This window comes from Lissotriton vulgaris, chromosome 5 (genome assembly GCF_964263255.1).
Source record: "Lissotriton vulgaris chromosome 5, aLisVul1.2, whole genome shotgun sequence".
NCBI lineage: Eukaryota > Metazoa > Chordata > Amphibia > Caudata > Salamandridae > Lissotriton > Lissotriton vulgaris.
Genome location: NC_141693.1, coordinates 691,511,519 through 691,536,282, shown reverse-complemented (window position 1 = coordinate 691,536,282; position 24,764 = coordinate 691,511,519). Strand labels below are relative to the sequence as shown.

Below are 24,764 nucleotides of genomic sequence, written 5' to 3'. Positions count from 1 at the left end.
TTAGCACCCTTGAAAAACAACCAGATCAAACAAGGTAACAAAAAGGCCCCCTGGTTCAACGATGACCTTAAAAAATCCAAGAAACTATGCCGTACTCTCGAAAAAACATGGAGAAAAAACCCAACAACTGACAACCTGACCACCTTCAAGGCAGCCACCCGCAAACACCACTAACTGATCCGAACCACCAAGAAATCAGCATTCAAGGATCGACTCGACAACAATGCCCATAACAGCAAGGAACTATTCAACATCGTCAAAGAATTTACCAACCCCACTGCAGCCTCAAACGACATCACTCCCTCCCAAGACCTCTGCGATTCGTTATCCTCCTTCTTCTACAACAAAATAGCTGAGATACATAACAGCTTTGAGAACACTTCCAAAGAACAGTCCACTCCACCCACCTCCGAACCTAAACCGCCCTTTAACAACCTTAGAGCCTGGAACCCAGTCTCCACTGAAGACACCATCCGCCTAACAAACTCCATCCATTCTGGTTCACCAACCGACCCCTGTCCCCACCACATCTTCAACAAAGCATACTCCATCATCGCACCTCATCTCCGTGACATCATCAACTGCTCCTTCAACTCCGCTACCTTACCAGAAAGCTGGAAACACGCCGAACTCAGCGCCCTCCTGAAGAAACCTACAGCAGACCCGTCTGAACTTAAGAACTACCGCCCCATCTCCCTCCTCCCATTCCCTGCCAAAGTCATTGAGAAAGCCGTCAATAACCAGCTCGCCGCCTTCTTTGAATCCAACAATTCCCTCGACTCCTCTCAATCTGGCTTTCGAGCCAAACACAGCACCCAAACCGCCCTCATTGCAGCGACAGACGACATCCGAACACTACTGGACAACAGAGAAACTGTTGCCCTCATCCTACTAGACCTCTCCGCCGCCTTCGACACAGTCTGTCATAGCACCCTCATACAACTCCTCAGTAACTCCGGCATACAAGGAAAAGCCTTGGACTGGATCATCTCGTTCCTCGCCGGGAGAACCCAGAGAGTCCGACTTCCCCCATTCAAATCAGAGGCCACCAAAGTCATCTGTGGAGTACCACAAGGTTCATCTCTCAGTCCCACCCTCTTCAACGTCTACATGAGTCCCCTCGCATCCATTGCGCAACAACACAACCTTAACATCATCTTTTACGCTGACGACAACCAGCTGATCCTTTCCCTCACCAAAGACCCTAACACCGCCAAAACCAACCTTCACGAAGGCATGAAAGAAGTAGCCGAATGGATGAAAAACTGCCGACTAAAACTTAACTCAGACAAAACGGAAGTCCTCATCCTAGGATCATCTCCCTCCGCCTGGGACGACTCATGGTGGCCATCGGCCCTGGGCACAGCACCTATACCCACAGACCACGCACGTAACCTTGGCTTCATCCTAGACTCCTCACTCTCGATGACCAGACAAGTCAACGCAGTCTTAGCCTCTTGCTTCAACGTACTTCGCATGCTCAAAAAAATCTTCAGTTGGATCCCCTCCGAGACTAGAAAGACTGTCACCCACGCACTGGTCACCAGCCGACTGGACTATGGAAACACCCTCTACGCCAGAATCACAGCCAAATTACAGAAAAAACTCCAACGCATCCAAAACGCATCAGCCAGACTCATCTTGGACATCCCTTGCCAAGATCACATTACCGGTCACCTGAGAAACCACCACTGGCTCCCCGTCAACAAGAGAATAACGTTCCGTCTCCTCACCCATGCACACAAGGCCCTCTACAAACTAGAACCCGAATGCCTCAACACACGACTGTCCTTCTACATACCCAACCGCCAACTAAGATCCTCCAACCAAGCCCTCGCCGCAGTTCCACGCATTTATAGATCCACCATGGGAGGAAGATCTTTCTCCTACCTGGCGGCCAAGACCTGGAATTCTCTCCCCACCCACCTCCGCCTTACACAGAACCACATCTCCTTCAGAAAGGAACTTAAAACATGGCTATTCGCTAAATAATGCACCCCCTCCCACAAGCGCCTTGAGACCCTCTGGGTGAGTAGTGCGCTATACAAATTCCTGAACTTGAACTTGAACATAATTTTTAATCAAATGCCTGCATAAAGGCACATTGTCAAGAAAGTTTAGAACATGTCTGATTTGTATTAGAAAACAAAGAGGGATAAAACACTCTGCCTTTATAAAAGTAAAATGTGTACGAAAATGAGCTGGACACACTGCTGCATCGCTAAAGAGTAATTTGATACTGTCATATGAAGGTAACAGTCTGCTCCAAGCTAACAGAATGTATTGTGAGTTGGGCTCAGTTGACTATGATAAGTTAGTGTTGGAACCTTTATGATTCTTATCTTATCCATTCTTCTTGTTGTCATAGGAAAGTTGTTTGGTTGTTTATGAATGTAATAAAGATACCCCTGATAAACAAAATAAATGACAAATTATTTACTTTTGTCATGTGAGCGTCATTGGCCTTCATAAATAAACATTGAATAGAAAGCTGAATGCTATATAGAGCAGGGGAAAGCTAAGAGAATAGATGAGACCTGATCCACGCAGGAGGTGAATCTGGAGATAGTCACAATAATCTATTACTCAGAGAAAGAACTCTACTTGAGTGGCAATGGCCTATGTATACATTATCAGGACTGTGTGAACAATACTGCAAACAAGACAAAAATTAGCATACATTTTCTAGCTTCATTTGCTTTTACTCTGAGGTGTGAAGCGGTATCCTGGCTCAAGAATACTCATTTAGAAAGCCCCAAACACTTCATTTAGAAAGAAACACTCAAACAATGATAGATATTGATCTTGGATATCATCGTTATTTTTGAGACATAAAATATTGTTCACAAGAACATTGAGTTTGTATTTCAACAATATTTCCAGCCTAAAATGAAAGTCACTAAAAAGGCGAATGTAAAAACAAGTAGCAAATCACATTTATATATATCATCTAGAAAAAATGTGTTGCTCAAACTGGAAAAGATTTTGCATTGGAAAATATTTCTAACTAGTCACTAAGATATCATTGCTAACAGGAATATGGAAAAAACTGTAATATCCTATACCGCCACAAAAAGAAAATCCACTCCCTGCTTGTTACTCCTCTTAAGTCATTTCTAAAAAAATACACTTTCTTTAAGACATAACATTGTGGGATTGGCATTGTAGAAACATTCTATAGGTAGTAATTAGTTAACCTGAAAATCTGTAACAGAACCATCTCTGCACAACTTGTTCTAGCATAAACCTCCTTATCTAGAAACAGTATTTAGAATGTAATTCCTTTAATGAAAGGAAAATCCAAAATGAAGGGTTATTTACAGTTTCATAAAGTTCATGCAGCCTAAATGAGTTAACTCAGTTTAATGTCGTTTTTTCAATACAGCTAACAGTTTTATGAATGAGTGATTCAAAACTTTGGCTGTAGAGAACAACATTTTGTAGCATATTTCTTTTACTGGTTTCAAATGCTTTGCATTGTTCCGCCATCTGAGAGTTGGGTCCAGAATTGTTTCTGTATCCTTTTTTCTGTTTTTCATGGGTGTCCTCGACCACAATTTGGTGCTAGGTCCATCCCTTGTGTGATGTCAGATGGTGCCTAGGAAGATACTGTGTGTGGTTGCCATCTTCAGATTTTTTTTCTGCCCTTTGGTCTGGAAACAAGGGAAGTGACTCTAGATTATTGGATGAAGACTGTCGTTCTGGTGCTAAAAGCATTCCAAGCCCATATAGCGGGGAAAACAGTATTGATCCAAACGGACAATACTACAACAATGTTGTTTTCAACAAACGGGGACGAACGAAATCATTTACCCTAAGCAAACTAGCTCAGGAAATGTGGCAATGGGCTATACCAAAGAGACTCAGTTTGCAGACAATTCACCTGCCATGTAAGGACAACACAGAAGCATATCTGCTCAGCAGGCAGAACCGCAGCTCACACAAATAGGAGATAAAGCAAATGAGTCTGCAAAAGGTATTCAACCTCTTGGTGACACCAATCAATGACATATTTGTAACAGTGGAGAACAAGAAATGGCAATTATTTGCCTCCAGGATTCAACACCGCCTTTCAAAAGGGAATGCCCGTTGCTAAACTGGTCAGGGACATTTGCATATGCTTTTTGTTCAGTTCCAGTTCCTTCACTACAAAGGGTACTGGGGAAAGTCAGACAATCAGGAACAAGCCTAATTCTCATAGTACCCTCACTGGGCAACTCAAACCTGGTACTCAATTCTACTCGAACTGCCCAAGGGGCACATGATCAAATACAAGGCAGAAAAGGACCTTTTCACAATGTAGGGGGTCAAGTATTTCACCTGGAACCAGAAACACTCAGCCTAGCAACCTAGCACCTGGGTACATAGAGTTTGAACATTTGAACTTGCCACATAAACAATGGAGATACTAAAAGAGGCAAGAAAGCCAACCACGATACAATGCTACCCAGCTAAGTGGAAATGGTACCTCATGTAGTGTATGGAAAACAATACCCTTAATTCGATATCTACACAGGAAACAGTGCTAATAAATCTTACCCACTTGCTAGACAGTAAAATCAACTATGCAATTCTCAAGGTGCACTTATCAGCAATTGTAGCTTACACCAAGGGAGCTTCATGCAAACGATTTTACTCATCACCAGTCATCGAAAGGTTCCTAGAAGGTTCCAAAAGAATTGCTTCCACAAGGATGGCTCCAGTCTGTATGTGGAGCTTAAGCACAGTTTAAACACAGCTAATCACAAAACCGTTCAAACCCATGCACAAAGCAGAACTCCGGTAGACCACAATAAAGACTCCATTCTTAATTGCTATAACATTTCTACAGAGAGTAAGTGAACTACAAGCATTAACTATTGAGGAACCATACATTCAAATCCACAAGGACAAAAATGTCCTATGGACCAACCCTCAGTTCCTACCTAAGTTAGTAAGCAAATTCCCCATGAACCAAAGGATTCAGCTAGCAGTTTTCTTCAAAACTCACAAACATGACTAGAAAGAAGCCTGCATGCCCTGGATTTAAGAAGAGCCGTACTATACTATCTGTAGGAGGCAAAACTATTTCGTAAAGGGAATCAATTGTTTATCTCTTAATATAAGTCCAACAAATGTGCATCTGTTACAAAGAGGAAAATTGCACGTTGGACTGTAGAGCCAATTCAGGTATGCTATCCCTCAGTGGGAAAAAGATTATATTCCTAGCCAAGAACTCACTCTACTAGGAAATAAGCGGCAACCCTAGCCTTTATGGCCATTGGGCCAATAAACACTTTATGTGCAGCCGCTACATGGGTATCTCCACACATGTTTACCAATCATTATTTTGTGGATATACAGATGACAAAGGAAGCTCAGGTGGGACAATACCTGTTCGCAAAGTCTTCCACAACTTACCCCAACCATCCCAAGGAACGGACACCGCTACATAATGTAATGCACAACATGTGAATCCAGAAGAGGATTAGTGCTGCAAAATTAAATGGTTACTTACCAGTAGGAGTAGTTTTGCAGCTTGAAGAGTTTCCTGGATTCACATGCAACCCACCCACTTCCCCAGAGATGAGGAAAGCAAACAGTTGGGAGAAAATATCAAGTAAAAGAATAAGAAAGAACTAAAAACAAGAAAGGTAAAGACATACCCTTATTTACAAAGAAAAGAAAAAAATCTGAAGATGGCTACCACATACAGGAACTTCCAGGACACCGTCTGACTTCACACAAGGGACGGACCTGGCACCAAATAGTGGTCGACGATGCCCAAGAATAAAAAAAAGGGAACAGAAACAATTCCAAACCCAAACACTAAATGTTATAGAAAAGCACTCTCTTTATTGTTCTTTACATTATATTATGAGAAGACATTGAAGAGGTGTAAGATTATGCTTAATTTTGTCATTTTCCTACTTGTGGAAAAGATACCCTAAAATACATTTTACCTTGCCTTTTAACATAAATACAATAATAGGCCGGTGTCCATTAGAACAAAAAATGCTTCACATGAAATGGTTTCAGTGAAAAAAGACATGGGGCCAAACATTTTGGGGTTCACATACATTTGCTTGACAAAGCAGAAATATTGACTGATTCTGCACTTTGTGCTGAGATAGGAAAGACATATATTTTCTTAGTTTAGCAGTGTCCTATACCTCTATAATAAGGCTGTTGCTAATCTAGTCAAATTTTCTTTATTTTCAAGTTTCTTAGCCATATTGGTTTACATTTAAATTCTATTAAGAGTTAGTTTAAAATGAGAGAGTAGCTGTTGCTTTCATATAGGCATCTGTTTACAAATTTGTTTAGCAATATATTTTACTCTTTGTTAAACATTTTCTAAAGGCAACCTCATAGACAAAGATATTCAGGTGTTTATAATTAATAAAAATGGTCCTACGATGAGAACCAAACTCTCACTTATTTACACCGAATGTAGATCACTTGCTGTTTGATTATTGGAACTGATAAATTAATGGCTTAGATCAATTTCTTGCATCAAGCCACTGGTAAACTTTTCTGAAAGTGTAGTGGGCTCAGATAAGATAGCTGTTTAAGAGTTTCTTTGAAAACATGAATGAGACAAAGATTGATGAATATTTCATATTGTTAAATCTTGAACGGAAATATGACTAAATCCCCATATCAACAATTTGACCATTTTCATAGCCAATTCCACAGTGAATGTACCAGAACATTCTATGAAAAAGGTATGTGGACAGCATTCTATTCACTGAGAGTAATATTAATTTACTGTCCTCTTTCTAACAAAGATAAAGCAGAGAGCAAAGAAGGAAGAAATTCGGCAAGACTGATCAATGAGGTAGCCACTTCCTACTGACATTTGCTGTGACCTGCAGCTCACAAGTTCAAATCCTGACAATGTCTATGTATTCTTCCATCCTTTGTAGATTTAAATTGTGTACAACTAAGTTGGTCAGCAGCAATATCATTCTAGGGGATAAAATCTAATTGTTATTATTATTATTATTCGTATAACAGCATGGATCCAAGGTGAAAGACTAAAGGACACACTCCATTATTATTAAATTAAATTTATAAGGCGCTCAGCTACCCAGAGGTTTCCCGGCGCCCAGGACACAATCGAGACCAAAAAAACAGCACTTACTGGTTGAAAAGCCAGGTCTTAAGGCCTTTGCGGAAGCTTTTGTGGCTCACGTCGTGACAAAGTAAGATTTTCAGTGAAAGAAGTGCAAAAAGCCATAGAAGATACTGCTGGTGGTAAGGCCCCTGGCCCGGACGGGGTCTCTGCAGACATGTATAAGGCACATTCCCACATATGGTCTGTAGTCCTTGCAAATGTTTTTAATTTAGCATGTATGGACAACTTTAGTATACCTTCCTCCTGGTCCCACTCCATTATAATCCCCGTTTTTAAAAAGGGCCAAAGGGGAGACCCAAGGTGTTACAGACCGATATCATTGATTGGCTCGTCTTTTAAGATATTAGGTAAGGTCATCCTAGAAAAAATCAGCAAGTGGGAAAAAGATAATGAAATCTTGTGTAACGCCCAATACGGATTTAGAACTGGGAGAGGCACGGTAGATCAGTGCCTTAATTTGTACCTGACTGTCAGTAAATATACTGTTGCCTCCAGGGGGTCGATCCATTTGGCTTTTATGGACCTGTCCACAGCCTTCGACCTAGTAAATAGGTCGAAGCTGTGGACAATGCTTTTGGAGCTGGGTATGGACCGGGCACTTGTAAACTTTTTAGCATACCTACATAGAGACCTGAGAGCATCAGTGCGTATGACACAGGACGGGAAATGTACTGCTGGGTTTAGATCAGTCAGAGGTGTGCGCCAGAGGTGCATTATGGCCCCCATGCTGTTCTCCTTGTATATCAACTCACTGAACAAAACTCTATCTTCAGTTACTCCAGATATACCCAACATGGGAGGGATTCCACTACCTGTTCTGTTATATGCCGATGACACGGTCCTAATCTCTAGGACCCCAAACGGCCTACAGCAGCTCCTTGATTCTTTTGGGGCCTTTATGCAGAATTTAGATCTGGTAGTGAACATGGAAAAATCACATGTCATGTCACTGGGGAAAGGGAAGAAAAATACGAAAACCCTACACTGTAATGGCGTAGTGTTGTCAAAAGTCAAAATATTCACCTACCTGGGAGTGATATTCGATGACATGGGCTCCTGGACCCCCCAGATTGCAAATAAAGCGATGGCAGTGCGAAGATCGTCGGCTGCCATACTGGGTTTTGCGAAAAGGTTGGGAGGGAAACCTATAGAAGCCATATTAACCTTGCATAGAGCTAAAACATTGGCTCTAGCAAGGTATGGTGCTGCGATATGGGGTTGTAGAGATTCTACCCTAATACAGAAAGAGGAGAACACATTTCTGCGTCTACTATTGGGCCTACCACACTCTACCCCATCCTTCGCAGTACATACGGAACTTGGGATAGGCTATATTGAGGACACACTTAAAATGGCCCCACTACTCCTCTGGATGAAAATATGGCTGAACCCAAGTTTAACATTAAACCATAAAATTATTAGCGATTGTATGGGGCGAGACAAATCAAAAGTTATACAAAGGCTCACAGACATTAAAGCTACTGCCACACAATTAGGCCGGCCTGAACTTTATTACAATCCCGAAAGCCTGAGTAAAGATGACATCTCCTGGGTAAAAGTACACTTCATGGATAGTAGAAACCTTTACCGTGAAGCCCAGGAAATTGAGAAATCAACAGTAAGGGCACATTATTCATTGGTATCCACTATGGCAATACAACCCTACCTGACAATCGTGAATAGACCTTACCACTGATGGCTATTAACGAAATTTCGTTTTAATCAGGTGCATTTCTTACTGGGTGAATATACGAAATGGTGTAAACCAAGGGAAAATGATCCATGTAAATGTGACAGCATCTCGGATCAAGACTTGATATATTTAGTATTTCTTTGCCCTTATTTTGCAGAGGGCAGAAAGAAATATATTATACCACTTTTGAGGGACAAGGGATTTAAGCAGGTGAAACCTGCTTTGATGTTCTTACAACTTATGGTGTCCCCTATAGTGATGTTTGGGGTTGCAAATTTTTTGGTAACATCTGTACGTGCTAGACGGAATAGACTGATGAGAACCCCAATGATGGAATGTACACAAGTTTAGCATAATTTTATTTTTCATGAGTAGCCTATTTTGGATTATAAGGAATTAAGTAACCCTGTAAAATGAAATTTATAGATAACTTCTTTTAATATGAGATGTTATGAAAAAATGAAGTTTTTTAATGACTTTTAACTGTTTATTACTGTTTTTAAATATTACTTCCCAGCAATTGCTCTATAATGAATTGAATTGACGATATGTGTATATTTGTATGTGTAGTATACTTTTATGATTTTAAATTAATCGAATAAAGTATTTTTGACTCTGACTCTGACAAAGTAAGGAGGGTAGAGAGTTCCACAGCGTAGGAGCCAAATACGAAAATGAGCGACTGCTCATAAGTTTAAATCTGGGCACTAGGAAATTAGCTTGGTATGAGAACGAAGTAGACGGGTGGGAAGATATGTCTGGGCTAAGGCGCATAGGTAATGAGGTGCTTTGCCTAATTTAATTGTATGCATATAACATAAGGCCTTAAATTTCGTTTGATGCTCAATCCCAAGCCAATGAAGGTCACGCAAAGTGCCTGAGATGGGAGATGTTTTGGGTGCATGACGAAGCAGCCTGGCCGCAGAATTCTGTACTACCTGCAACTTACGTACTAACTCCCTATTCGCTCCTAGATATCGGACGTTGCCGTAATCCAGCCTTGACATAATCAAGGCCTGGATAACCATTCTTTGGGTGGGTTCAGGCAGCATTCATAATATCTTGTGGAGCTATTCGAGAATAGTGAAACAAATGGAGGTGGTCTTAGCTACTTGCTGTTTCATAGTAAGCTGATCATCAATCACTATGCCCAAGTTACATGCAGTCTGCACAGGTTTAGGAAGTTCACCCATTTCTGGTGGCCAATGGTGCGGGCCCCAGAGATCTTTATCTTTTCCCATGATCAAAACTTTTGTCTTTCCTCCATTAAGCTTTAAACAGTTATTGTTCATCCAACTGGCGATTTTATGCAGCCCTTCCTGAAGGTATGAAACTCTGGAGTTTTTATTGGGGGATAGTGAAAAGAGAAGCTGGATGTCATCTGCATAAGAGAAGATTGACAACCCAGCTTCTTCCGCAATGGTGGCTAAAGGGCTGACATAAAGATTAAAGAGCATAGGGCTGAGTATTGAGCCCTGTGGTACTCCATAAGGAGATGCATTAGACATGGAGCACGCTGATCGAGAGAAGACCTGAAACGTCCTGTCAGTCAGGAAGTTTTTGATCAATTCCAGAGCAGAACCAGCAATTTCCAGGGACTGGAGCGCTTTTAAAAGGGTACGATGAGACACTGTATCAAAGGCGGCACTTAAATCTAATAGAATAAGTGCCACCATTTCCCCTTTATCCAAATGCTGTCGTATTGTTTCTGGAACTCCAAAGAGAGTAGACTCTGTGGAATAACCGGCTCTGAAGCCTGATTGGGATCCGTGTAGAATATTATTAACTTCCACAATCCGTGTAAGCTGTTGGTTCATGTGTTTTTACAAGATCTTAGAAAAAACAGGTAGTAAGGAAATTGGACGGAAGTTTGAGGGCACAGCTGGATCCGCATTTGGTTTCTTCAAGAGTGGGAGAGCCATTGCGTGTTTCCATTATGCTGGTAAAATGGCTTCCCCCAGTGAGGTATTAAGTAGTTCCATAACAATCTTTAATGCAGAAGAATTAGGGGGCATATTATCAAGCCTGTGCGCTAAAATTATCGCCGCTTTATCGGCCGAAAACGGCCGATAAAGCGGCGATAATGGGCTTGATAATAGGCTCTATAGAATTCCAATCGAAGCACATGTTAGATGTGAAGACATCTAACATGGGCTTCGATTGGAATTCCACAGAGCATATTATCAAGCCCATTATCGCCGCTTTATCGTCCGTTTTCGGCCGATAAAGCGGCGATAATTTTAGCTCACAGGCCTGATAATATGCCCCTTGGTTTTTGAAGAATATTAACTGAGAGAGGGTCGTTAGGGGAGCCAGACTTAAGACTATTTAAAATAGCATGAAAGGACAAAGAGTCTGAGGATTGCCAATTAGTTATTTCCACCTTAGCAGCCGAGTCCGGGGGCCCAACTGGGTTGTTACCGGCCAGACTGGGAGATGGATCCATTGTGTGCTGTTCCTTATTAATATTTAACGTCTCAAGTTCATCATAGATCTTTTCGACTTTTTCGATAAAGAACTTCGCCACAACGTCGCAGTGTGCTTCATCAAGTGTGGGAGGCGAAGGTTGTCAATTTGCTCCTGAGAGCTCTCCAACTAATTTGAATAGGGCTTTGGCATCATTATGCACAGATGTAATAGTTCTATTCACATAATCGGCGCACACTGCTTTACATAGAGAATGATACTCTCTCTTGGAAGTTTTATAGCAGTGTTTGGATTCTAGGGCATAATCCTTCCTCCAGCATCTTTCCAAAGCCTTACATTTGTTTTTTTCGATTTTTAATTTTTCGGTAAACCATGGGGCAGGAGGGCGGGGATTATTTAGTTTCTTAAAGGAAATAGGGAGGCAGATGTTCACAGATGCCGTAATCCAAGTGTGGATGGCCACTGTATCCAAGATCTGGATGGAGGAAACATCAGGAATATTGCTCGCAAGATGTTGATTTAAGGCGTCAATATCTAGGTTCTTCCAATTTCTATTCCTAACTTTAGGTAATGAGATTGCCAGGCTGCTATTCCATGAGTCTAACTCCAACTTACATTTTACCAAAAAATGGTCAGACCAAAATATGGGGAATGGTTTTTTGGCTTGAAATATTAAGTAGGTTAGAAAAAATGGGGTCTAGCAAATGACCCCCCCCCCCCTATGAGTAGGGCCTGAATTGCAAAAGGGTATATTCATAGCCTCGAGATCGGCAATCTGGCTAGAGCCAATCTTACAAGTAGGGTCGTCAAAATGGATATTAAGGTCTCCTATGATGGTGAAATTGGCTGCATTGAGTAAGAAAGAGGCAATGATGTCAGGAAAACTTGCAACCCATGGACCTGCTGCACTCGCGGGCGATAAACCAGAAAGCCTGTCAGCGTGAACTGGGGAGTAAGAAGGAGTCTAAAAAAAACAGCTTCACAACCTTCACAAGATGAATAATCTTTTATAAAAATAATTGCGATACCGCCCCCGATTTTATTTCCTCGTCCTTCCTGACCATTGTGTAGGTTGACGGTAAGACTGCTGCAATATCGGGACCGGAGCTGTCATGAAGCCATGTTTCCATAAGGAAAATTGCGTCTGGCTGAGGTTGTGAGTTATCGAGAAGGTCAAAAATGGGCAGTCGAGTTTAAAAAGAAATAATTTGCCTCGGGTCTCATGCGCAAACTATTAAGGTAACCGGGGGAATTTTTCCTTGCCTCTTTAGAAAAAGGGGCAAGGGTTATGGCCCCTGGTCCCGGTCAGGCGCGGACAGGCGCAGACGGGTTTGCCTTTGGCGCGCCCGCTGCACGCGGCCACTGCGTGGAAAAAGAGGCATGAGTTTTAAAGCCTCCAAGGTCAGCTGCCTGCTGATGTCAGTGCTCCTCCTCCCCCTGTCTCTGCCCGGGAAGATAGAAGACCGCTGCACCCTGTACAACAATCAGGTGAACCCGTGGTGGACCGAGGAGCAAGCGGCAGAAGAGGACAGGTAAGGGAGTGTGCACAAAAGTTAAAAAGTAATTCTCCCAAGAAATACGTTTTTAAAAGAATCCCACAGCTAGCACTACTGCTGCTTACAATCGCGCGGAGAAAGAGGCAGAAATTTAAAGCCTCCAAAGTCAGCTGCCTGCTGACATAAGTGCTCCGCCTCCCACTGTCTCTGCCTCGGAAGATGGAAGACCGCTGCTCCCTCCACAACAATCAGGCGAACCAGTGGTGGACCGGGGTGCAAGCGGCAGAAGGGGACAGGTAAGGAAGTGTGCACAAAAGGTAAAAAGTAATTCGCCCAAGAAATACGTTTTTTAAAAGAATTCCACAGCTAGCGCTATTGCTGCTTACAATCGCGCGTCTGCTGCGCGCAAAAAGAGGCAGGAGTTTTAAGGGCAGTAGTTGGTGACTTTTCACAACCTCTTCATGATGAAAATGTCTGCTCATTTCTGCCAAGTATGTCTTTTGTACTCATTTGACTGCTGGCCTCAATAAGCCCAGTTCAAATGTGTCCCAACTGTGATCCACAGAATTAAGAAAAAACAGCAAGGTAATCTGAAAAAAAACAAATAGGCACCTCATATGTATTTCAATCCATTATATGTAATGATATTTACTGTAATTTACATTTTCCATTAGCATAACATATTTAAATTATTTGTAATTCCATCAACCAAATGTACACCTGACAATTGAAATAAATACAAAATTACCTTTTTGTTTCCAAAGAAGTTACACTTGAGTACATACACTCATTTCATGGCAGAGAGTTCAGAATCTCACCTAAAACAGCATTTCAAGTGAAGGAGGCTAGCAAGATTTGAGCCTCTGTGTAGGGGTGTAGCTTAGTCAGTGAGATTTGGGGGGGGGGGGGAGTGGTCTCAAATTTCCCAATTTAAAAAGCATTGTGCCGCAAGGTACATGGGTGAGATGACCAAGGTTCAGGATGGACTGTTTCCATGAGGAAGAGGGCACTCACTGATTTAGCATTAGGTGGGCCTCTGGAGCTGAGTTAGAGTTAAGTGGGCCGCTACTCCATTGCTAACAGTGATGGAGCACCCTGTCTGTACCCTGTCCACCAAATTCAAGGTCCACCCACCTCATTTTAAGCCGGGCTGACTGCCCATGTTACAGTAGCGGAGTAAAATATACTCCATTGTAGTAAACCTTTCTCCAAAGGCCCATTAAACTAAGGTCCATCGGAGATAAACCACCCAACCATCTGATCTATTCAGAGTGAGCAGTCGGATGTCTTTTTAAATGTTTTACTGTTTGTTGGCCCTAGGTATATCCAGTGGTGAGGGACGCTAAAAAAAGAAAGATAAATCCCACACTGCCGCTTTGGAAGTTTGTTTTTGAAAAAATACAAAACATTGGAAATCTTTGATGGCCAGCCATCGTGTTTGATGGAGCTGGCCCTAAAACATTCCTTGTACTCAACGGAACTCCATGAAGGTGGTTCTTGCCAATGTATAGAGATGAGGCTGCAGACAGTATAGAGATGAGGCTGTAGACATCTCTAAATCGGGCAGGTGGAGTAAAGGCAGGGTGGCAGGCCTAAAGTCCTCCACCACTCTGTCTGTCTTTACTCTCCCTTACTCTAAATCAGGCCCTCTGTCTAGTGCGGCACAGTGGGCGAAAACTCATCTTTTGGAATTCCACCAAAACGATTGCCAGTGGGTAGACTATTTGCAAGCATTTGTCCTATAATTTTTTGTGGGTTTGATTGCTAGTAGAATAGCTGTAAGCCTGAGGCTGGTGCAGCTTTCCAAGCCTACTATTGCCAATGTTTGTGAATTCCAAATAGTGGTAAATATGCATACATTCAAAGAGTACTCCTATGGGTGCAGATCTGATATTTGTTTACTAAGCAGGTCACTATATAAATATATATTTAAGTTCTGGTCCAAAAATGTAACAAGTTAAAACATTCTAGTGAAATCAGGATAAGAATAAAAACAAACACAGGCATAGGGGATTTGACTCAGGGCCCCCAGACCAAGCTGATAAGCCAAGAAAGCATATATTTGGGGGGTTTCACACTCCCCCCCCCACCCCTCCCCCCAAAGGTAAGCCCCTGAGGTAAGCTCCTGACTCTTGGCAATAAAATAAAATATTGCTGGAAGCCTCACCGAAAAAAATATGTCAGTAGCAATGGAGAATAATACTGTTATCTTATGCAGATTTTCTGCATTCGCCAATGACATTTTGCTGGTGATGGGAAAGTTGCATGCCAAAACTGTTTAGTAAGATGTCAGTTAAATTGTGAACTAACAGAATGTATAGAGCAGGCAATGAAAGGCAGATGCTGCCATATAAAATGGCAATATTGATAAGATCCTAATCTTCCTCTAATGTTCATTGGTGCGAAAGTAAGAAAGGAAATCTTCCTAACAACTGGCACGTTGATTTGAAATAGTACATATTAAGAAAGCTGGTTCTAATTAAAATGTTTTGTACATACTACAGGGAAATAAAGGAGACCCTGGTACGATAGGACCAACAGGACCTGCTGGACCTCCTGTATGTATTGCATTTTTTTTCTGCATTTTAATTAGCAATAATGCCTTAAACATATTAACATTTTGATTTGAACATCTTGTTATAGGGTGCACAAGGGCCACCTAGTGAAAAAGGAAACCGGGTAAGCAACAGTTTAAGTTTTCTTTTGTGATTGCACACATACATTTATATCTAAATTACCCTAATAGAAAAACATAGTTCTGTCAAACATGCAAACATTGGATCCTGGATGCCAAGTTCTAAAGTTACAATTTTATTGTCTCTTGCTCTTCTGCCAAGTATTGGTGTCGACGAGAAGAAGTGAGAGGTGATAGACTTACCTAAAGATATTTCTAACTGAATATAGTTTTGTTTCATTACGTGCTCAACAGAGCAAACCGTGTGCACCTTATATTAGTATCATTTATTTAAAGTAACAGCCTGTGACCACGTTAGTCCATTCCTCCTTTGCAATAGTTGGGCAATACATAACATTCAGGTAGATAACAAAGTCCTGAGACTGGGCAGCCGTTTCTTTGTGTAGCCGTTTTAGGCTCCAGGTATTTAGGAAAGCTTTACTCTTTTCCACTAGCAGCAAAAGTAGAAAGAATGGACGAGTGCACTATGGGCAACCATGATTTAGAAATAAGTTATTTTCACTGGTGCACCAAACAAAAATTCCCCGAACTACATTTACGCCATCTTCTGTAGGACCTTCTTGGGCATTTGTGTGTTTTATGTAGCCCGACTTTGTTTCCATCAAATGTCGTTTTCATTTTTTTATGGGTATGCATTAGGGGGACGTAGGTAGGAGAAGAAGGGACCTGAGATTACCTCTCTCCACCCACTTGTTTTCACATAGTGCTTGATATTGGAATCACCCTAGTTATTCCTTCATTTCCAGTAAAGCATAAATGGTATCTGATTGCAACGTGCTGTCACGCTAGACCGCACTTCCACCTAACAAGCATATACCATGGCACAAAACACCACTTTGAGATTCACGTGGTTAGAAGAATGCTGCTAATTTTAAAGGCACTGAACATTTGAAAAAAGTTTTTCCAACAGTAAGCCTGTTAGTTTACTCACATTTCTGTTTTCTGGGGGTAAAAAAGAATGTCACATGAACAAAAATCTAAAAGTTAATTTTATATGCTGTTCCTCATTGACGCAGAAAAAACAATTTACAGTGCACAAGCTAAACTAGCAAGTGTGAACAATTTCCTAAAGGTCACACAACAACAAACATATCTATCTTCAAAATCATGCTTACTAAAGTTGCCATATGAACCTTCTCATTACTTTATTTAATAATCATTTGTGTACTCCTAAACATTTAAAATCTAGTTGATTTTAAATTAATGGATGTCGTTTTTTCTATTAGGGTAATTCTTGGATTAGGCATGCTGAAAGAATGGATTCTGACTAACCATTAACTTTTTCCTTGCCGTGCAGTACCAAGTTCATGTGTCTGTAAGATTTACCACTTTTGTAACTATTTCATCTCTGGCTTTAATTAACATCTGTTCCAGTGTATTACCTTTAGGTTCTTCGTCCTCATTTCTTTATTTCTCCTATTGTTTTAATTCACCCTAACAGATTTGGCAGGCGTTTTTCAGTTGGCTTAAATCTAGATGAGAGAAAAAAGGTTTAACTGTTGTCACTTCGGTGAGAATTCAACCCGCTAATAAACGACACTTTGCATATGTTTAATTCAGTTGCTGCTGAGAGAGTCTGTAATAAGCATGTATAAGAGGGAATGAGAAACACAGTATAATTGGACTTGGAATTGGCTCAAAATAGTCGGCTGATAGTGTTGTGCTCTCCTAACTTGCTACATTTTGGCAATGCATTTGCAGCTCAAAATAAAATGTCATAAAGACATAAGAACTGTTCCTTGAAATCTAATAAACAAGCAAGCAGAGGACTTGGAAACCCATGTGGTGTGCCAGTACAAACTGAACACTGGACCTATATACCTAAACCTAACTCCAAACTGCATGTACATTGAGATAATCTGGACATCTGTGAGACAATGTTTTGGTTTCTGTCCTGCCAAAATACAGATCAGTAAAACTCTTAATTGCTATTAGGAAATCCATTCTGAAAGCTTGCATTTTTTGTTTTACTTTTCAATGAATGCTTTCAACTTGTACACACAAACACACACGCGCCCGCACACGCACACACACAAACATACACACACACTGGATGTATTATACATGCTTGTATCATCTCACTATTTCCATGTAAATTTATACTGCCCAAATTAGATTAAAAACACATATATGCATTGCAGTGCAATTTACAATAGCAAATTACAGTTGTCCATGTCTATTCAGTAAGCACCGATGCAAAACCATGAACCTAAAGAAGGCATTGCATTTCTGAGGGATATGCTGCTGCATTACACAATGATACATATTTAAGCATTAATTGTTAAAGGAGTTATCAGAAAATGGATTGTTAGTTGGGGTGGTTGGGAGACCTCACCAAGTAATAACGTAACTACTCTGTATCAGGGTCAATTAGGTTACTTAAACTAAACCTTGGCTCAGTCTTGGGCAGCTGTGGCACAGAGCAGTTATTATTACCAAAACAGTTAATAAGTCGAACACACAGCCCAATAAAAATCCCACTCCAATTTATAAAAATAGGATGAATTTAATAAACAAATAAACACCAAAACATTGAAAATCGGATTAGGGGAACCAGACATATGAATATTAGGAGTTTTACAAGTTTCCAGTGCCAAAAAGCGCAAAGCACCAACCACGGGTATCTGGTCATGCTAGACCGGGTCAAAGTCAAAAGTTACGGCCAACTACGTTGAAGCACAGGTTTGCTACAGGAACTTGGTTTGTCCCGGTGAAAAGTTTACCTTCTGACTTAGGGCTTATTATGATCTTAGTGGATGGGATGCTCTGTTAAAAACGTGACGGCTATCCTGTCCACCGTATTACAAGTTCCATAGGATATAATGGAATTGTATTTGGCAGGTGGGATATCTGTTATATATGTGACAGAGTAACCATGTCCGTCAACATCGTAATCAGGTTCTTATTCTTTTTGTATTTGGAGGAATTTTCTCAGTGGCAGGGTGCTGGATGGATACGATGAAGGGCTCAACGACGATGGAGTTCTGCCTGGCATTGGTCATGGTGAAATCCTCCACATTGGGACTTAGAAGCGTTTCTGGAAGTAGAGCTGCTCTCAGCGTGGCAAACTAGCAAGTTGAATCCGACTGGCAATGCAACAACGGTGGCTGCAGGTCGGCAGTAGTCCTGTGGTAGCCTCTGGTTCTTTTAAGAAAAAGTTCATAAAAAATGTCTAGGTGTGCCCTTTTGCAACCTTGAGGTGAAGAGAGTACACTCTACCACCAGCCATGGGTCCAGGATCTTTTGGGCACCACTTGGTAAGTTAGAACGTAATATCTAAGTAGCCACCAGCAGGGTCAAGGGCAACTCCAGTTGGAACTGGAACGTTTGCAGCATGAATCCTTCAAATGCTGTGCATTGTTTCTCCATCTAGTGGTTGGGCCTGGATTTGTCCCTTTAATTTTCGCCTTTTTCTTTCTTTTTCTGTGGGCATCGTCAACCACAATTTGGTGGTATATCTATCCCTTGTGTGATGTCAGGCAGCACCCTCGATGTTTCTGTGTGTAGTGGCCATCTTCATATTCTTTTTTATGTCATTGGGTCTGGAAGCAGTGGAGGAGCTCTGAAAGTTTTCTCAAGAAATCAAAAGTTTTTGGGAAGAAAATCAACTGATTTGCCAAAGACTGTGAAAGGAACAGTAATAAGAGAAAAGGAGACCCTTCTCTCTTCCAACCAATAGGGGACCCCGTTAGTAATAGCGACATCGTAGGCGAATGAAGGCAGCTAGGGATCATAGATAACACACCCTTTAAATTCTGCCCCAACTGCATCCACAAGTTTCCCTAGAGAGATTTCAATAAGGTCTGTAATCTCTGCCTCCCGGAAGACCACCAAGACGAGGACTGCGAGGCCTATGCTGCATGTGTACCTAAAACGCTAAAGCTACAACGAAGACAGAGGCCAGAACACTACACCACCATGGTCCTCACTCAGAAGATACAGGTTTTGCCTAAGGCCCCTGACCCGTCCAGTGACAATTAGGAGTACATTGAAGAAGCCGAGAAAACAAATGGAGGGGAGTTGGACGTCAACATCTATGTGGCTGGCGCTGAGTAGAAACAAGTCCCGAAATGGTCGCAAAGGACACCAAAAAGCTTAAGGTAACAAAACCGCAAAAAACTCTGACCCAAAACCTTCTGACAATAAGTCCCATAAGGAAGCCTCGGCATCGAAACACTCCTCGACTTAAGTCAAGCCTAAACCCAAGGAGCCACAAAGATACTGACTGAGGGATACAGATGGAAGCAAGACACCATTGAAGCCTTCATTGATTTCATTAGCTCCAGATGAAGCAAGAGCTTCAAGAGCTTCAAGAGGGGAACAGCCTTTACGACGCGGCTGTTACACCGCCGTGCCTTTAGAACACGGTCTTTTCAACGCAAGTCGTTACCACGACTTGCGCTGGAGGGCGCTGCAGGACAAGGAATTTTTTAATTTACTATCCAACACCTTCCCTACTGTACGTAGGCTGGTGTTGGAATAGTAAATTAAAAAATTCCTAAGTCCGCACCCCTCCAACGCAAGTCGTGGTAACGACTTGCGTTGAAAAAACCGCGTTGTAACGGCACGTGTTGTAAAAGTATGCGTGGTAAAGCCGTACATCCGCTTCAAGAAGACCAAGGTTCCAGAGACAGTAGAACTGTCGATGTAAAAAAAGAGAACTTTGCCGACACCGAACAGAAATCGCTCAAGGTCAAAAACCAGAATAGAAGGGTCGAGGCCAAAATGACTGTACTCCTGCAAAGAAAGAAGGACTTCAATGACTCCTTAAAGGATTTTCGGATCCCAGGAAAGCTTTCAACGTCAACTGAGGACAACCAGGCAGCCTTGGAGGCCCCTGCAACAATAGAACCTCACAAAGAGGAGCAGAAACATTCTACAAACTCATGGAGGCTGAAGAGGCTGCAGGCTTCGAGGAAGAATCATGGCATAATCCCAACACCGAGTACCCAGAAGAAGGTCTGGACAGCTACCCTTCAAGGCCCTCTTCTCTAGAGGACCTATCCCTCCACAACAGTTTTTTAAAGAGGGCTGCAGAGACTTATGTGATCTAATGAGAGGAGAAAAAAGGAGACTCATGTTTTCTCCTTGAGACCTTAATGCCATCAAACAAGAGAAATATATATGTTAGAGGCATATGAGCAGCAGATTACACACTATTGCATAGATCGCTAGTGTTTTTGCCCGGATGTTTGCACTTGTTTTTGTCCTGAAAGTTCATTGGAAGTCACGAGATAGGTGACTCCTCTTTTGGATCACATTGCGCATGGGCATCGGCTCCATCCTCAGATTGCTTTTTTCCACCATCGGACTCGGATGTGTTTCCTGCGCTCCGGTTTGGAACTGAGTTTTCTTTCGGCACGCAATCCCTCACCCATTTTGATGGTATTGTTTCGAACGCGTTTCCCTCTCGACGCGAGTCTCAACAACTTCGAAGTCTTCGATTCCGATCGTCGACGAAGGCCTTTGGGCCTACCTAGGCCTTATGTTCTGGCTCATGAAAAGGACACCATTCAAGAAGTGTCGTCAATGTGAGTCGAAGTTTCCCCACACCGATCTCCATGAGGTGTGCAACCTTTGCCTCTCACCAGAGCACGAGGCCAGAGACTGTTCAGCTTACGCCTCCTTCCACTCCAAAAAGACAATTCGGGACGGACGAGCTCGAAGGATCATGGCTCGCTCGACAGCTTTGATCCCCGACGACTTCTTTCAAGAGAGCGTCGACGTGCCAGAACAACAGCGGGCCGAAGAAGACGTCAGCTACTCCGAAGCCGAGGACTCAGACGTCGAGGACATCACTCCCGCACCGCTGGTCGTAAGTACACACGTCAACCCCGACCCTTCCTCGCCACCCTCCAAAAAGGCCTCGGTCACACCCTCACCTTCAGACCCGGGTACACACCAAGAGATTGCTTCCCATGCCCCGCCTTTGGGCTCGGTAAAGAAGCCTACTAAGCCTTCAGGCGACTCGGGCTCGAGTCAGCCTACACCCGGTGCCGACACACACCTACCAGCACCGATAAAAGAAGCCATCTTCTTCCTCATCCACGCCGACCGCTGCTTTGACATCCAAGCACTCGGCACCGACTCATCGACACTGAAAACACACTCGGAGCCGACCAAAAAACTGCCACCTAAGGGCCCCGACTCCCATGCTTCGGAGCAAAAAAAGGCCTAGGAACCGAAAAAACAATACGTTCTGCCGTTAAAGAGACTGAAAAAGGTCACGTTTTGAAGCCAAAAGAACCTAGAACAACTACCGAGTCGGTGCAGAGAAAACCTCCGGAACCAAAGGCTTCGACACAGAAGCATCTGCCTTATACAGAGGAACTTTTTCAACCAGATCCTACCCAAAAGACTCTTGTAAAAGATCCTAGGACTGGCCAATCGGCTCTCAGCTCCAAGAAGCGACACCTAGATGTGCCTACACCGGCTCCTCCTCCTAAAAAGAGAGACATCGCAACCTCTCCATTAAGAGTCCCTTCTCCTCCTCCTCCTCCTCCTCCTCCTCCTCCTCCACTTCCTCCCCCACCACATCACTCTCCTACACCATCCCCTACTCCAGTAGGACATGATGATGAGACAAGGGGAGGTGCGGATGATCCATTAGGGAACCCTAGTCCTCCTGACTCCCCTACCCAATGAGATGATTATAGCATCCTGGGCATCCCTAATGTTCCCCAGGATGATGTATATACCTTCAGGCCTTCCCCCCCAGAGGACACTATGGGCTTTAACCAACTTGTCCATAGGGCTGCCCAATATCATGGGGTTGACCTACACACTGACATCGTAGAGGAAAATTTCCTAATGGACACTTTTGACACCACACAAAGGTCCACTTCAATTCTATGCGTATAACAAGAGGGAGAGAGAGGACTAGTTAGCTAGTCCGAGTCCCCGAGGGTTTATATGGGATTAAACAAAGAAGACTAGCTTAAGTTGACCAAAGTGTTACAGTACTCAAATTAGTTCTGTCACGGGCACCTTGTTGGTGTATTCATGAAGCCCTATCCCACCAACCTAGTTGGTGGCATGCTTCATCATCGGGCCCACCCAGTGACACCTAGTATGTCCCGGGTGTGCTACGACGCCTGATTACAGCGGAGCTGGTATATTGCTGAGAGTGACAGAACTAATTTGAGTACTGTAACACTTTGGTCAACTTAAGCTAGTCCTCTTTGTTTAACCACTTCAATTCTACCCATGCATAAGGGGGTCATTAAGCATGCAGCAGAGGTATTTAAAGATCCAGTCAGGGCTCGAGTCCTCAACTCCTGAATAGAGAAAAAATATAAGGCTGCCCCTACAGATCCAGTCCATATTAGGGGCCTGCACCACTAGACTCCCTTGTAGTCTCCAATGCACGCAAAAGGGCCAATTCCCAAACATCAGGTGAGGCCCCCCACCAGATAAAGAGTCTAAACTCCTTGACGCCTCTGGCAAACGAACGGCGTCACAGGCAGCAAACATATGGAGCATCGCCAACACTCAAGCGCTGTTAGTAAGGTACGACAGGGCACATCATGATGAGCTGGAATCCATAATGCAGCATCTCCCAGACAAATATAACAATAGGGCCAATGTAAATGTAAATGTAAATGTGTTTCGATTTATATAGCGCAACACTTTAACCCAGGGGTCTCAAGGCACTTGCTTAGGGAACCCGTCCTGGTATTCCCCTGTGAGATACCCCGGCCGGGTATCCACAAGGTGAAAGCCAGGCATCCCGCCGCGAGGGGCCGTAGTGGAGATTAAGCAAGCTATTGCCCAGAGTCACAGAGTGTGACCCCGTGAGTCGAGTAGGCACCGGAGCGAGAATTGTCGACTCCGTGGAATTTTTGAGCCCGAGACCCGCCGAGGCGGGGAATCGAACCCTGGTCCACAGCCGATCTCAGCTTCCGGGTCTGCCGCCTCTAACCACTGAGCCACGCTTCTCCACCAATGAACTCATACAGGAAGGAAAACTATCACTAATACCTCCATCTGTTGTGCCCTAGATGAGGCAGATACTGCTTAAAGGGCAATTAACTCCAGCATCCTTTTGCGTAGGATTGCCTGGCTACGTATTTCAGGTTTCAAACCTGCAGTCTAATGTTCCATCCTCAATCAACCATTCGATGAGCAACACCTATTTGGCCCTAATGTTAATGTATACCTTGGGTGCGACAAATAATTTAATCAGGTTACTGTCTTGAACTAACATCTACCACCCCAAACATACCACCCAGACAGCGTCCAATGTCACAAGAGCATCTATTACTGCTAAAGCAAGAGGTAATATCCCTCTTACAAAAAAGTGCAATAGAACCAGTTCCCCTGCACCAACAAAACAAGGGAGATAACTCCCTGTACTTTCTTATCCCAAAGAAGGATGACTCTCTAAGACCTATTCTAGACCTCAGACCCCTAAACATATACATACAATCAGACCATTTCCACAAGGTTACACTCCAGCAGGTCCTTCCTCTTCTTTCACAAAACAACTTCCTTGCTACTCTAGATCTCAAGGATGCTTACTTCCACATTCCCATTCACACCGCTCACAGGAAGTATCTCAGATTTGTAATAGACGGTCAGCACTATCAATTCAAAGTACTCTCATTCGGAGTCACAACAGCACCAAGGGTGTTTACCAAGTGCCTAGCAGTAGTGGCGGCACACTTAAGAAGACAGCACATTCACGTCTTTCCATATCTAGAGGACTGGCTCATAAAAGCGAGCTCTTACAACCAGTGTGTACAACACACTCACGCCACTATCCAACTACTTCACGACTTGGGGTTCACAATAAACCACATCAAGTCCCATCTGCAACCGTCCCACATTCAACAATAACTCGGTGTCACAATTAACACCTCAAAAGCGCTAGATTATCCCTCTCCTGTCAGAATAGTAAACATGCAAGTGCTTCTCACAAAATTTCAACCGGAACACTCCCTTCCAGCTCGAGTGTTCATGCAACTCATAGGGTTGATGGCCTCTTGCATATTTATAGTGCCTCATGAAAGACTACAGATGCGTCCCCTTCAAGAGTGCTTAGCACGCCAATGGAACCAGGCTCAAGGTCAGTTAACAGATCTAGTGTTGGTGGACGGTTGTACTCATCGCTCTCGGCGACCGTTCCTAGAGCCAGTTCCTCAGATAGTCTTGACAGCGGAAGCATCGCTCTCCGGCTGGGGAGCACACTTATTGCAACACACCATGCAGGAAAGGTGGACGCCACAACAAAAGTCACTCCACATTTACTAGCCATATTCCTACCCTTAAAAGCATCCCAAAGCAAATATCAGGCAAGACTGTATTAGTCCGCACCTACAACATGACAGCCAT

At 43.0% G+C, this 24,764-nt stretch overlaps 1 protein-coding gene across 1 annotated transcript in view; it reads left to right on the top strand.

Annotated features, from left to right (window-relative positions):
• Nucleotides 1-24,764, top strand: part of COL13A1 (collagen type XIII alpha 1 chain) — a 368,078-nt gene that overhangs the window by 265,156 nt on the left and 78,158 nt on the right. The window contains exons 34-35 of the mRNA XM_086922128.1: nt 15,241-15,294; nt 15,380-15,415. Coding sequence (XP_086778254.1) covers nt 15,241-15,294; nt 15,380-15,415 — 90 coding nt within the window. The remainder of the gene's footprint in view (nt 1-15,240; nt 15,295-15,379; nt 15,416-24,764) is intronic.